Genomic DNA, 14,436 nt, shown 5'->3' with positions numbered 1-14,436 from the left:
CTCTCCCAACCCCCCCGCCCCCCCCCCCCCCCCAAAAAAAAGACAGATCAATGTGAACAATCCTTAGTAAAAACCAAGTAATAAAAGGATTTAGACACAGAAAGGATTGATCATACCTTGTCTCTTACCACTCTCATAATATCTGTGCATGAAGCACCATATGTGTCTTCCGATTTTGTTTGTTCTGCTCTTTCAGGTGTCTGTAGAAAAGCTCAGTCATTTATGTACTAAATATTTGAAGACTCAGTCATATCATTCTGTGTTTTATGCTCTAGAAATCAAAAGACCTTTCTTTTTTGGAGAGTGAAGGAAAGAAGACAAAGAGTAAGAGACGAAAAAGAAGGAAAGAGGAATCTCAAGATGTAGATGAAGAAATAGAATCTGTTTTGCGTAAGCAGAAAGGTGAGAGCTACTATTTCTGAATTGGCTTACCGGGTATGTGGGTGGTTGATAGCTGTAGCAGTTGGGATCAGAGATATTCTGCGCTTCTGAAATGTTGACTTTTTGGCTGGAGCCTTTCAGGAAGACATTCATCCTTCATGTTGTGCTAGAAAATAGTCCAGTCCTGTGACCGTTGCATAAGAAATAATTTGTTCTATCTAATCTTTTACCTACATGTTCAGATCAGTGTCTGTCTTGTTGGGGTTTGCAGCCACTGGCTTCTGCTATGTCCAAATTCTAATGACTTCATTTATTCCCTTCCTTTTTCTTCTTGTAGTTAAAACTAAAGGACCAGAGCTGCAGTTCCCTTTAGTGAAATTTGACGATGTGGGAGGCAGTGATGAAACTCTGAAGGTTAGTTTTACTTAAACCCTTGCTGTGTTACTTATGGGATAGAGAACACAGTGAATAAAACTACATATATACAAAATGAGGGAGCTGGAGCCCAAGCAGGACTGATTTGCATAGCAACTCAGCAAATCATTGGCAACATAAGAAGCTGTCTCTCACTGATTGAAGAGGGCAGCAAGACTAGCTATAGATCTTAACCCGAACTGACCTCCCTAATATCAGTCACTGAAATAAGTGAGACACAAGTTATCCTTCTATGCATTTTAGTGTTTATATTATTTTCCTCTATCTACTCTATTTTTATCTTCTTTCTAACAGGAGGTATGCAAGATGCTGATACACGTGCGTCACCCTGAAGTATACAATCACTTAGGCGTGGTCCCACCTCGAGGATTTCTTTTACATGGACCACCAGGGTGTGGAAAGACATTACTAGCGCAGGCAATTGCTGGGGTGAGACTGTCTTAATATGTGCTTTCCCTTCCTCCTGTCTGCTCTTTTAATCAGACTTAAGATAGGGAGAGGGCAGATAGATTAGAATGTTCTCCTCTTTGCTTTTATCTATCTTGCCTCTTCCCATCTCATCTCAAAATAAACATCCATTAGAATTTAAATAACAGAAATGCAGTCTGTATCAGGAGTATTCCTTGATAGATCTTCATGCAGGGGGAAAATATTGCATTAAAAGCTCAGTTTCTTCTTGCAAGCACTCACAAGGAATGGACTTTCAACAGGCCATGTATTAGATTAAAGTTTGATCTGTTTACAGTAGAAAAGTTTTCAGCCTGGATTTTTTTGAAAAAGGGGGTGAAATCTGTTTTGGATTGTGACATGGCTGACTCCATGGGGAGGTAATCCTATGACATTAAACTTGGAAGTTACCATACAACAACTGTTTGGCCTCTGTCAAATAAGGTGATGGTCTGTCCTCATCAAACAGCCACCTCTACAAGTGGCATCCTTATAGCTCAGGGGTGGGCAAACTTTTTGGCCTGAGGCCCACATCTGGGTATGGAAATTGTATGGCGGGCCATGAATGCTCATGAAATTGGGGGTTGGGGTGTGGCTGGGGATGCGGGCTCTGGGGTGAGGCCAGAAATGAGGAGTTCAGGGTACAGGAGGGGGCTCTGGGCTGGGACAGGGGGTTGGGGTATGGGGGGGTGAAGGCTCAGGGGTGGGGCTGGGGAGGAGGGGTTTGGGGTGCGGGATGGGGCTCTGGGCTGGGACAGGGGGTTGGGGTATGGGGGGGTGAAGGCTCAGGGGTGGGGCTGTGGATGAGGGGTTTGGAGTGCAGGAAGGTGCTCTGGGCTGGGACCGAGGGGTTTGGAGGGTGGGAGGGGGATCAGGACTGGGGCAGGGGGTTGGGGCGCAGGAGGAGGTCATGGGTGCAGGCTCCCGGCAGCGCCTACCACAAGCGGCTCTCAGAAGCAGTGGCATGTCCCCTTCGGCTCCTACGCAGAGGCGTGGCCAAAATGGAAACTTGTAAATCTACCACATGCTTATCTGTCGTGCACTATGTGTTGGTGTGGACCCTGCTGATGCACACTAACAGTTCCTTTGTGTACTTTGATGTACTCCCATTTCAAAACACACTAAGGAACTGTTAGGTTGCACATGGACATTTAGTGCTCAGCATGCTAGTGTGGGGTAGATTACTCTCAAGTTTACCATGAACTAAATGTTCATGTTGACAAGCCCTCTGTTAGTTTGTCACTGAAATCAGTATTCCTCATAGATCAGACATCAGTGTATAGACTAAGTGTTTTGTAATCAGTGGCAATGCTATTAAGCTATTAAAGTGGGAGCCAGGAGACCTGGATTCTGTTCCCAGCTCTGTTCATTTGGTTAAGTGCCTCCGATCACTTAGATGTAGGGGTGTTGCATGTGGTTTCTAAAGCACTTTAAAAACTTCTCTTGAAAGGCTCCTTAAAAGTGTAAAGTATTATGATAACATAAATTATATAAATACTGGTTCTAGGGGACTTAGTCAAAGAAAATCCTGCTAGGAGGAAATGTTTTTGAAGTTTAGAGATTTCATAACCATGTTCTTTACATTTATTCTAGGAACTTGAACTGCCGATGCTCAAAGTAGCTGCTACTGAAATTGTATCGGGAGTCTCTGGGGAGTCTGAACAGAAGCTGAGAGAGTTGTTTGAACAAGCTGTGGTGAGGCCAGGGAGCTGAGCTAATAAATTGCTTGATCCTTTCTCTTCATAAAACCTTTTAATGGTCCCTTTCTGCTGCTGCAATTTGAAATTAAGATTGAATTATTTGTATTACTGTAGAGCCTAGGATCCTCAGTCATGGACTGGGACCCCTTGTACTAGGTGCTGTACAAACCCAGGACAAAAAGACAATCCCTGCCCCAAAGAGCCTTTAATGTAAATATAAATTATAATACAATTATTAATGTATAGTCACTCTGTTAGGCAATTCACTACATAAAATACTTGGCTTTAGTATATACTGGAGTAATTACTACTCTGTGTTACTTAAGAAGTTGACCTCTTCATTAGGTCTGTGAATTTGGATACATTAGTGATATTAGTATGAAATAAGAAATTGCAGGCAAAGATCTAGGAATCCAAGAAAAAAATGTTAGAATTAAATTTTCCCATATCTGCACAGTCTTAAATACACAAGAACACCACTGGGTTACTGGCTGAAATCCAGCCCAGGTTGGTGATGACCAAACCCTGATGTGAGAGTATTTTGGTCTAAGTCTAGTTCTTCATGAGAAGCAAAGAAAAGCAGAAGGGGTTGAGGGTACGCTACTTATTAAAAATCACTTTTAAGTAAATCTCTGTATAATTCCCTATAGAGTCCTCCATATCTGCCTTTTGACAATGCTTGCTTTTTCATTTCCATTCCCCACCATCACCACTGTTTTGAGGCCTCTCAACATATTTACCAGTCTTCTTCATGGGATTCAGAGGAAGCAAGGATTGTGGAGTCCTGGTAGTTTCTGTCCCAATATGAACCTGAGCTGTTGTTTTGAATTTAAAAAGCCATTATTACAAACAATAAGGAAACGAGAACCAAAATCATGGTATGAAATGGATAATGTGGGGTGTTTAAAAAAAAAAAAAATTCTTTGCATTTAAAATGGTCTGGCATCAAAATTAACTTTTTCAGTGGAATTTATTGCATGAAGCATGTTTCAATTTAAAAAAAAAAAATCTTTTTTTTTTATCTTAGCCACTTACATTTGTTATCTTAAATTGCTTTTTCAGTGACTCTTGGGTCTCATGAACAAAAAACTTTTTTATTCTAGCATGTGCCATATGTCTGGTACTATAATCCCAGCATAGCAAAATTATGCTCTTTCTGTAGCAAACGTGCTGCTAAACTCAGCGAAATAATGCTCGAGCAGCTAGGTGGCGCACATGCTGCACTGGCTTGACAGCTTTGGGGGTGTGCTTTTAAACTCTGCCTTTCTAGATCCAGGCGTTGGCAGATCTGAATGGAGAAGCTTCTCTGTGTTTGCCTGTAGCATACTTTTTTTAAGGATTAGTTAATGTTTAAATACACTGGTGAATCAAAGTGCCAGGTAAGTGCTACTTTTTATTAGCTTTGTCCTTTTATGAATATGGAGTTCATTAAATGAAATGTTATGGAAATCTATAATGATTTATGCACTCCTTGCTTTAGCTCCTTGAACATGATCTGACTCTTCTAGTAATCTGATTTGGCAAATAGTTTCCATTATTGCCCACGCCTGCCCCTTGTCAATTGTATAGTTGCATGGTATTACGTCTCCAGTTTCTACAGCATTAGTGACTTCTTGCCAAACAAAAATGTAAATGCCTCAACTTCTGTTTTGGGCTTAAATATTTTCAAATCAGCAAAAATCACGACAATGCAGTATCTGTAGAAGACACAAAGCAACATAAAATATATTCTTAAAAAATCTCATGCTTTAGTTTCCTGATGATCTCAGCCCTATGCATGGTTCCATAGTGTACTTGGCTTCTCTAAGAGAATGAAGAGAGCAGTGTTTGGGGGCGGGGGTGCTGGGGTTTGAGACTGGGTGGTTGTTCAGAGGACCTGACAGCACTTGCCGTAATATATCTTTTAAGCTTTGAAATGGGAGAATCACTTTTCTTAAATTATTACTTCTTATATGCTGTGTGTATCGAGAGTGATTATGTGGTCTTCTTGTTCCTAGTCCAATGCACCATGCATCCTTTTCATAGACGAGATTGATGCAATCACCCCAAAAAGAGAAGTTGCTTCGAAAGACATGGAGCGGAGAATTGTCGCCCAGCTTCTAACCTGTATGGATGGTCAGTTTCAGCAATGAAATTAACATACTTTATTTTTTAAATTAACCTCCCTCCTCTTTTGAAGTCCAATTTTGGTTTTATTTTAACTTGTTTAAAATTAGACTTAAATTGAGCTCTGAATAGTTGTGGTAGTTGAAGATCCCAAAGTATTTTTGCAGAAGCAGAGGATATTAAGACCAATTCCCTGGTTAAAATCCTTTCCATATAACTTATTTCTGCCTTATTAGATTTTCCCTCGCGATCCAGTGTGGCACTCGTCACTTTTTCTGGATATCGTGGTATTAACTTCCTGTCCTGTGTTGCAGTGTCATTATGCACCATTAACACTTGCTGCATTTCATCCTAAATTTGGCTTCTTTTGAGTGTGAAGAGAAAATATTCCTGAATGTTGTCATTTACAGATCAGTTTATACAGCACCCTTGAAACCCTTTCAGTGCTATGTAAACATATATGTTGGAAAAGTGTTATGTAAATGTTGTTTCAAATGCCTAAGATTGTATAAAGACCAAACTATGTTGCTAGTGGAAATAAAGATAAGTGCCTAGAAATTTTCATGGTTAAAAGAGAAGCAGCTTCAGTAAATGGTTTCCCAACTATGATCAAGAATAAATATGTTCTTGCAGCATGTGTTTAAGAAGAGTAGCATTAACAGTGATGTTCCAATAGGAAGATATAGCTCTTTTCTGAGTACTTGTTTATTGCCTTCCATCCTCAGACCTGAATAATCTGGCTGCCACTGCTCAGGTCCTAGTCATTGGAGCTACTAACAGACCAGACTCGTTGGACCCAGCATTGAGGCGCGCTGGAAGATTTGATCGAGAAATTTGTCTAGGGATTCCTGATGAAGCAGCTAGAGAGAGGTATATCTTAGTAGGCCAAGGCTTCTGATTAGTAAAACTGTTGCAAATTAGTGGACAGTTAAGGACAAATGTGTAGCACGCATAACCACATGCACCCAATCAGCCTGCAAGGGTAAGTGGAGAAGGGGTAACAGTGTGTATATCTCTATGCTATCTGTCCAATCCACGGCTGTTCCGTGTGGATGCATGTATAAATCTCCTCTTAACATTGCATTAACAAGTGTTCTGGGCAACTTTAAGAAGAGAATATACCCTGGAGTTGGCAATATGTATTTTGTTGTTCAGTATTCTGTCCTTGAATCTCCTTATTCACCTGTCATGGCTACAGGGCACAACTACACCTTAGATTCTTTTTAGTACCTCTTGAGTAGACCCCAGAGGTGACAGGCTTGACTTCTTGCACCTAACTCTGAGTGGAACCACGTGGTTCAACTATACTTAGAGTGGATCTCTGGGCTGCAGCTGCCCCGTTTCCTAACCATGTTACTGCAATAGGCCCAACTTCATTTGGCGCCTATAAACCCTTTCGTTCGGGGGACTTGTGACCAGTGAATTGATTAAAACAATTCAAAAACAGTGTATTCAAAACAAAGATTATTTATTAATTCCCCAAGGGTACAAAGCCAGTAGAGAAAAGAGTAAAAACAATGAAAAGCCTGCCCTTGTGTCTTGCTTACAAATGCTGGTAAGGAAAGAGTGAGCTGAGCTAATCCTCATCTCTCGTTAGGAAAAATAAACTTGCAGTGTGCTCTTTCTGTGTCCCCTTGTCAGCCTGTCAGCTTTTGCTGACCCTCTCCACAGTCTCTGGCCACTCAACCAACACTTTTCTAAGTGTGAGGTCCTGTAATGGTTTATGTTCATTTTGATCTCTCTTCTTAGCTGTGGCAAAGCAGCTATGTTACCAGGGCTGTGGCAGAGGAATTGCATCTTCGCTACTATAAATCTGGCTATTGTGTTTAGGTATTTGGGATGCTTCTTATCTAGGCCATTTATTTTACCTTTTCCTTTTACAATCCCTTTTGACTCTATGGCAAATAACCCATCCTAAATAAACACACAGCGGTAGGCACCATGTTCTTAAAAAATGGTAGATATTATGTAGTTTGTCATATCAACATTTTGATATTTCACAACTTGTGCCATTTCAAGGAGCAGGAATGGTGAATGTGAGTTCCTCGCATGTGAGAGCGATTGCTTGGACAAGAAAATCTTGATCATTGTTTTGAACAGTTGAAGCTGGGAGTCTAACAGCATTCCTCCATATTGTTGTTGTTTTCTGCAGTTCTTGCAGATGTGGGCCCACAGGAACTACCAATATTGCTGCATTTTTTGAAAGAATGGAAAAAATCAATCTTATGTATTGGTGTATGACAACAGGGTAACAGAATAAAGGAAAAAGTTACAGGTGTTGTTAAGGTTTCATTTAACATACAGTGAATCCATCAGATAGTAAACAGTTGAAACATTCCCTCTAAGTGGCTAGTGCTGTTCGTTTAGGCTCAGTTATTGGAAGATGTGTACACATCAGTTGTGCATGCAGGTTTTGTTTGCTCATACACATCTTTGTGTAAATCTGAACTCGATTTGCATGCACATATTAGCCAGTCACTGCTACCTCTGTACCTTGAGTCACTTCCCCCACTTGTTGTCAAATGAGCCAAAAAATTGGAAGAAAATAAGTTGATGCTACTAAAAAAAATCCAAACTAAAGATACTGTACTTAATTTTGTCTGTTAGGTGGGTAAAGAAAAACATACTGAACTTTTAAAGGTAATAGTCATTTAATAAATTGTTCCATTCAAAGCTTTAGCACAGTGCTAGCAGCTTGGATAAATGATGTCCAGATCAAATGGTAGGTATTTTTTAAATTGAAAAGGACACTTAAGTGGTGGATTTCATTTCTCTGGTTTGTGATGCCTTTTAATATTTCCCTACTGAAATAATACTTTGCTGTTTGTAAAAACTAGGTTAGCTCCCCTCTCCTAGATTTCTATATTGCTGGAAGATAATATGGCTCTGTAAGGTTTGCATCTTTATTTGTCTTATCAGCATCCTTTGCAGTCCTCAGGTGGAAGGCTTGTTGGGCCCTGGGGAGGAAATCCTTTAAGCTCTGACATGGAGAATGCTCTAGAAGAGACGAAAAGTATCCATGTTTTAATAAAAAATATTTTAATGTAAAAGGAATAACATAATTGATGACATGATTTAAGTGGAATAATCTTGGATTAGCGAGTAAATTGTATCGCTTGTTAGAATTTACCAGCATCAGCCAGAGCAACATTCTAGAAATTCCTTACTATTGCTCTGTTCCTCTATCTGCCGTATCTTTTCTCTTGAACACTTTTATCCTCATTAGCTATATAGAAGTGTTTCAACCTGCTCCATACTTAAATTGTGCCTTTTTAAGGCTGGACCTTAAACTAGACCTGCCTGCTCATGTTCTGCAAAGAAAAACGGGGTTCTTGTAAAGAATTGAGCAGGTAAAATGTAAACAGATGTTGTCATATGCAGGAATGCGAACCAAGTAATCACTTGAATGGGTGATAATCCATTTGAGTTTTGGTGAAACCCACTTGGGACATCATCTGACAGTTTAAATCCAATGTTGGTTTGTTTGATTTAAAAAAACCCAAAAAACTAACAAAACCTGTAGTTGATTATAATATATGTTCAGCAAAACACCTGGCTGATACTGTAGATTTCTTTTAGTGTGAGTGTCAGGAGAAAACATAGATTAATTTTGTGGCTCTCAGCAATAAGTGACTCTCCAGTTAAGTGTGAATTATTTGGCTCTTGTGCCATTAGGATCTGCCCAAGTGAACTGAGATGACTTAAATCTCTGAGCAGTGATGTTTGCTTTCATATCGGAGGGGAAATTGTTGCAACTTCTATTTTTTTCTCTTACACAGAATTCTGCAGACTTTATGTCGAAAACTTAGGCTCCCTGAATCTTTTGATTTTCATTATTTAGCCCATATGACTCCAGGCTACGTAGGTGCTGATTTGATGGCACTTTGTCGTGAAGCAGCTATGTGTACAGTAAACAGGGTCCTGATAAAGTTGGAGGAGCAGAAATGGAAAGGTGTGCAGGCTGGAGAAGCAACGACTGAGCAAAACTTGAAGACTGGAACAGAAGCACTGGTGGAACAGGATACTAAACATTCAGAGCTTCCTGCTAAGGTATTAATCCATTGTTACACTCATTTCACAATTCCTTAAAGACTAACCAGTTTGTTTGTGAGCTTCCCATTCAGTCTCACTAAACATTTCTGACCACAGCAATATTCATTTCTAATTAATGTAATTTTTATGGTTATGTAGCATTCTTTATCCATCTGGTTCATAAAGTACTTTTCCTAATTGACAGTACAAACTGTATGGGTATTATGACACCAAAACTTTATGGTTCTTATAACTTTTTTGCATGCACCTGGGGGCTAAAACTATGGGTCTGGTTCTCCTAAGCTGATATCACTCACTGGTGTTTGATCTCCTCTACTGTATGGCACCATTGCCTATTTTGGGGAAGCAACATTTTAAAAAGGTAAAAGTTGGGTCTACAATATGGCATAATGCTGAAAAAGTCATTTGTGCATGAGTAGCAGGACTGGGGCTCTGTTGCAAGCCAGAGTGTTTGCAGGCAGCTTGATGTCAGAATATTTGGATGTCTCAAGATGAAACAGTGTGGCCATTGAATGTGAGCAGCACCCATCTGCTGTGAATTTAAGTACTGCCCTTGGAAGCTTCCTGAAAATGTGTTGTGCACATTAGTTGTTCTCTGCCTGCATTCTGCAAGGACTGCTTCTGGTTTAAGAGCTGATATTTCAGAGTACTCTAAACTCCACATGCATACTCGGATTCTACTTATAGAAGTATTGTCCAGGAAAATAGTTTTAATTTAAGTAGAGGTCAGCTGCATTAGGGTAATGTAATCATGACTCATGCTCCTCACACGTTTCCAGAACACTAGGAGTGAGTGATTTTTTTTTATTTTTTTTTTAAAGCAAATAGCTGCAACTCTCATGTCAGCATGATCAAAGAGGTTCCTGATCATTGGGAAACACTCATAATAGAGGTCTGTATGTTAAGGACTGGTGTAAGATCAATATTAATGACAGTATCCTAGGACCACATTAGACAGTCAACAGTAACATATGCTTATTATAAAAATAAACACAAAAAAACCTTTCTACAGCAATTCATCCAATCTACAAAAACTAAGCATTCACACCTGTTGAGTTTCACCCCTCAAAGTGATGTTGTTGTTGTTTTATGGGGGGGGGAAGGTTCCGAAGGAAATGTTGGACACTAGAAAAATTTTAATCACATGGCCATTTTTGGAACAGTCAAGTAAATCTCACCCGACATTTCCCCTCCACAAACTGCTATGGGAAAATCAAGCAAGCAAAAGACAGAACTTTGTAGACCTTTTGTACCTCTATTGAAATGGAAATCCTGGAGCTACCATCCCACCTTAATATTACCATGCCATATTAGGACCAGAGGTAGAGTTAATGGTGGAAGGTGGAGTTATTTGGTCAAGGAATTCTCTGATACAAGCCTCTCAGTAAGGAGCTGACTTTAATAGTCAGTGCTTTAAACTCCAAATGTGTTCCAGCTGAAGACCTGCATAGTATTCATCCTGTCCCTTCAGAGTCTGTCTGGATCGCAGTTTGCCAGATGGGGCAGTGTTAAACAATGCAAGATGCTCTCTGTCATTCACCACCACTGTACCCAGAGCCTGAAGATCAAACACAGATCTGGTCAGCTTGGGAGAACGAGAGGGTGACTGGAAACTGCATATAGCAACTGCACAGCATTAACCACTAAACCACAGAACCTAAAAATACATGCAGTGATGCATAGTAATGTACTGAAAGCTTGTTATAAATGAGCACTGACTTTTAAGGGCTACATACAACTGAATGTAAATGCATGGCTGAAATTCCCAGTGCTGCTACGCAGAACCAATGATTTGTTCTCTGTTATGAGCAATGACCTTTTTAAATAAACAGAATTAGTTAATGTAGTCAGATTGGTTGGCAGTCCCAACAGAAGAGATCAAGAACTGCATGTGCAGCACGGAGAGAACTCTCTCCGGAGCAGTGTGGGAGGAAGTTTGCATTACCACTGCCCATGTTGGCCTTGTTTTGTGGATGTGTGTGTGTGTGTGTGTATGTATATATATATATATATATATATAGGACAGGGGTTGGCAATCTTTCAGAAGTGGTGTGCCGAGTCTTCATTTATTCACTCTAATTTAAGGTTTTGCGTGCCAGTAATACATTTTAACGTTTTTAGAAGATCTTTCTATAAGTCTATAATATATAACTAAACTATTGTTGTATGTAAAGTAAATAAGGTTTTTAAAATGTTTAAGAAGCTTCATTTAAAATTAAATTAAAATGCAGAGCCTCCTGGACCGGTGGTCAGGACCCGGGCAGTGTGAGTGCCACTGAAAAACAGCTTGCGTGCTGCCTTCGGCACGCGTGCCATAGGTTGCCTTCCCCTGATATAGGATTTAAACTAAGACTCCAGGGTAGTCAGTCTGTTATCTTTCTCCAGTGTTAAATTCACACGCACTGTGTCGTGAATGTTACCACTTTGGACTCTGACAGGCTTTGGCTGTAGAGGAAACTCTGAGAAAAATGGTATTTGTTCTTAAAATCTTGTCCATTGTCTCTTCTTCCCACCGCCTTCTCCCTCAGGATGAATTGCAGAGGCTGCTAGAGTTGCTAAAGGAACAAGATCCCCTGCTGGAGGAGCAGCTGCAGAAGCTCTGCATCGAAATGAATGATTTCATTGTTGCACTGTCTTCGGTGCAGCCCTCCGCCAAGAGAGAAGGCTTTGTCACTGTCCCTGATGTGACATGGGCGGATGTCGGAGCCCTGGAGGACATTCGGGAGGAGCTCACTATGGCAATACTGGTAGGCATGAATGCTGTTTAAAGTCCTGTTAGGCAGTGCCAGGCTAAGATAGCTATCCGGAGTTAAACTTACATGATGTTTTCTTTGGGCATATACACAAGGTCTTAGGTGTACCACAGCAAACTGGTCCTAAATTCTATGGCAAGGTCCCAGGATCTGCAGCACGCTGGTGCAGCAAACTGTAAATTCTGCTGCACTTTCATTTAAGATTACAGCATTCAGATGTCTAACTAATATGAAAATGAATCATAATACAGTCAAACGGTCTGTTTTTTTCTGAGGTTTAACTTATTTTACACTGTCCCCACGCTTTGAGTTTTCAGTGTGTTGTGAATTTTTGAAGTGATGGATAACTGCATCTGAAGTGTCATGGAAGTTTTGGCAGCTGTGTTGGAGTAACTGGGGATTTGATACCTAGGAGGAATGGGAGGCAGTTTGGTGTTGTGGGATAAGCACATCAGCTGGATACTTCTGCTATGAATATGTGCAACTTGCCTCATGTGGCATGTGACCAGGATTCATGACCGAATTTGGTCTGCTGGTTGGATCATTAGCTTCCCTGGCTTGGGCTGGATACTGACAGGGAGTGCGACATGAACGCTGATCCATGCCCCCCAGTGAAATAGTTAATGATGTTGACATTTAACTATGAAACAAAAAGGTGACAACACCTGATTGAGGTGAATAAAGGAGATTGCACCTCTCTAAGCTATCATTTTAAAATATCTGTAAACTCAAGAGGATAATTGCATTGATTTACACACTCTCTTAACATTTTCAAATTTTATCTTCATGATATGGGCTAGGAAAATATTTTACTTTTAAAGGAAAGCCTACATTCTAGAACAGGGATCGGCAACCTTTGGCACGAGGCCCGCCAGGGTAAGCACCCTGGCGGACCGGGCCGGTTTGTTTACCTGCCACGTCTGCAGGTTTGGCTGATCGCGGCTCCCACTGGCTGCGGTTCGCCGCTCCAGGCCACTTGGGCTGCGTGAAGCGGTGCGGGCCGAGGGATGTGCTGGCCGCTGCTTCCTGCCGGCCCCCATTGGCCTGGAGTGGCGAACTGCGGCCAGTGGGAGCCGCGATCGGCCGAACCTGTGGATGTGGCAGGTAAACAAACCGGCCCAGCCCGCCAGGGTGCTTACCCTGGCAGGCCACGTGCCAAAGGTTGTCGATCCCTGTTCTAGAGCATAGTTCTGTTGCAAGGGATAGATTCTACTGCCAGTTCCATGGCCACGGTACATGGGGCCCTCTACATGTGCCTAGAATGTATTCGTGCATAATATTGTCCATGGTTCTGTATGTCTTTATTAAGATCCTGATAGCCAATTCTGTGAGGCCTTGTTTCTAGTGTTCTGAAAACTCTGCTTTGTCGTATCTGATGTTTACTGGGGGGAGGGATAGCTCAGTGGTTTGAGCATTGGCCTACTAAACCCAGGGTTGTGAGTTCAATCCTTAAGGGGGCCACTTAGGGATCTGGGGCAAAATCAGTACTTGGTCCTGCTAGTGAAGGCAGGGGGCTGGACTTGATGACCTTTCAAGGTCCCTTCCAGTTCTAGGAGATAGGACATCTCCTTTAAGAAAAATATTCACAATTTTATGAATGAACATATACAGCTAACTTTCTCTGTTTGATCTAATTGGTCTTTGTTAGTGATGAAACATTTCTGAGGAAATTTATTTTATGGCTTTGAACTGTTAAATCTTAGACCCACATTCACTCTTTCTGACAATTTGCTAAACTTTATTTTATAACTTGTAAAATAATTGTGCGTGCATTTCTCACTGCAATTTCCTCTTCCTCAACAGGCCTTTACATAAACTGGGTATGGCTTAAGTAATAGGCTTTTATTAAAACTGTTTGAGTCAATGTCTAAATTATGCACAAAATAGTCATTTGCTTCCACAAGCCAGTACCTACTCACCTATTTTTCAGCTCCAAATATGCCCATATTTTTGCTTGTTCAATTTTGGTGCAGAGTCATGCACCTTTTGCTTTAGCTCTAGTTTGCAGTTAGATGAAAATTCAGACCAGCTATATCTGTCACTGAGAACTGTTTGGGTTTTTTATAGGCACCTGTGCGGAATCCAGAGCAATTCAAAGCTCTTGGCCTGACAGCTCCTGCTGGTGTTCTACTTGCAGGGCCTCCTGGGTGTGGCAAAACACTACTGGCAAAGGTAGGAGTTTGGTCATTCACACCCTGCATATGACTACTGGGAGGCGGGAGAGTACCAAAATTAGACTAGAGAGTTCTAGAAAGGAAGTAGATGTTTTTGTAAGAATGACCAGATGGCTTCTAACAGAAAATAACTGGGTCCAGGCCATATAATAGGAGTTGAGCTCTTGCACTTACCTCGTCAGGAGTTGGAGTACAAGATTTTCTTTGGAAGTTATTCGGTTTCTTAGTAAAATAATTACAGTTTGCCTTGTTTTTTTCCCCCATTCAAGTTAAAGAATTAAATTATAAAAATAAAATAGTAAAGAGCGGAAAGAAAATGGTTCATTTATGAGACGCCCATCACTGGAATTTTTCACTGTGGAGGGTGTGATCAGACCTGGTCGGCTG

The 14,436-nt window shown here is 40.9% G+C and overlaps 1 protein-coding gene across 2 annotated transcripts in view; it reads left to right on the top strand.

Moving 5' to 3' along the window:
* The window catches only part of NVL (nuclear VCP like), a 63,817-nt gene that overhangs the window by 9,687 nt on the left and 39,694 nt on the right, over nt 1-14,436 (top strand). The window contains exons 7-15 of one of the 2 annotated variants that reach the window (XM_065400758.1): nt 276-402; nt 719-795; nt 1,111-1,245; nt 2,857-2,958; nt 4,961-5,078; nt 5,795-5,939; nt 8,849-9,080; nt 11,651-11,869; nt 13,943-14,047. In XM_065400758.1, the coding sequence (XP_065256830.1) occupies nt 276-402; nt 719-795; nt 1,111-1,245; nt 2,857-2,958; nt 4,961-5,078; nt 5,795-5,939; nt 8,849-9,080; nt 11,651-11,869; nt 13,943-14,047 (1,260 nt within the window). Of the gene's footprint in view, nt 1-275; nt 403-718; nt 796-1,110; nt 1,246-2,856; nt 2,959-4,960; nt 5,079-5,794; nt 5,940-8,848; nt 9,120-11,650; nt 11,870-13,942; nt 14,048-14,436 lie in introns of both variants that reach the window. The other variant, XM_065400757.1, reaches the window with a different exon arrangement.

Source organism: Emys orbicularis, chromosome 3, assembly GCF_028017835.1.
Source record: "Emys orbicularis isolate rEmyOrb1 chromosome 3, rEmyOrb1.hap1, whole genome shotgun sequence".
Taxonomy (NCBI): domain Eukaryota; kingdom Metazoa; phylum Chordata; order Testudines; family Emydidae; genus Emys; species Emys orbicularis.
This window is presented reverse-complemented; position numbering and strand designations above follow the sequence as displayed.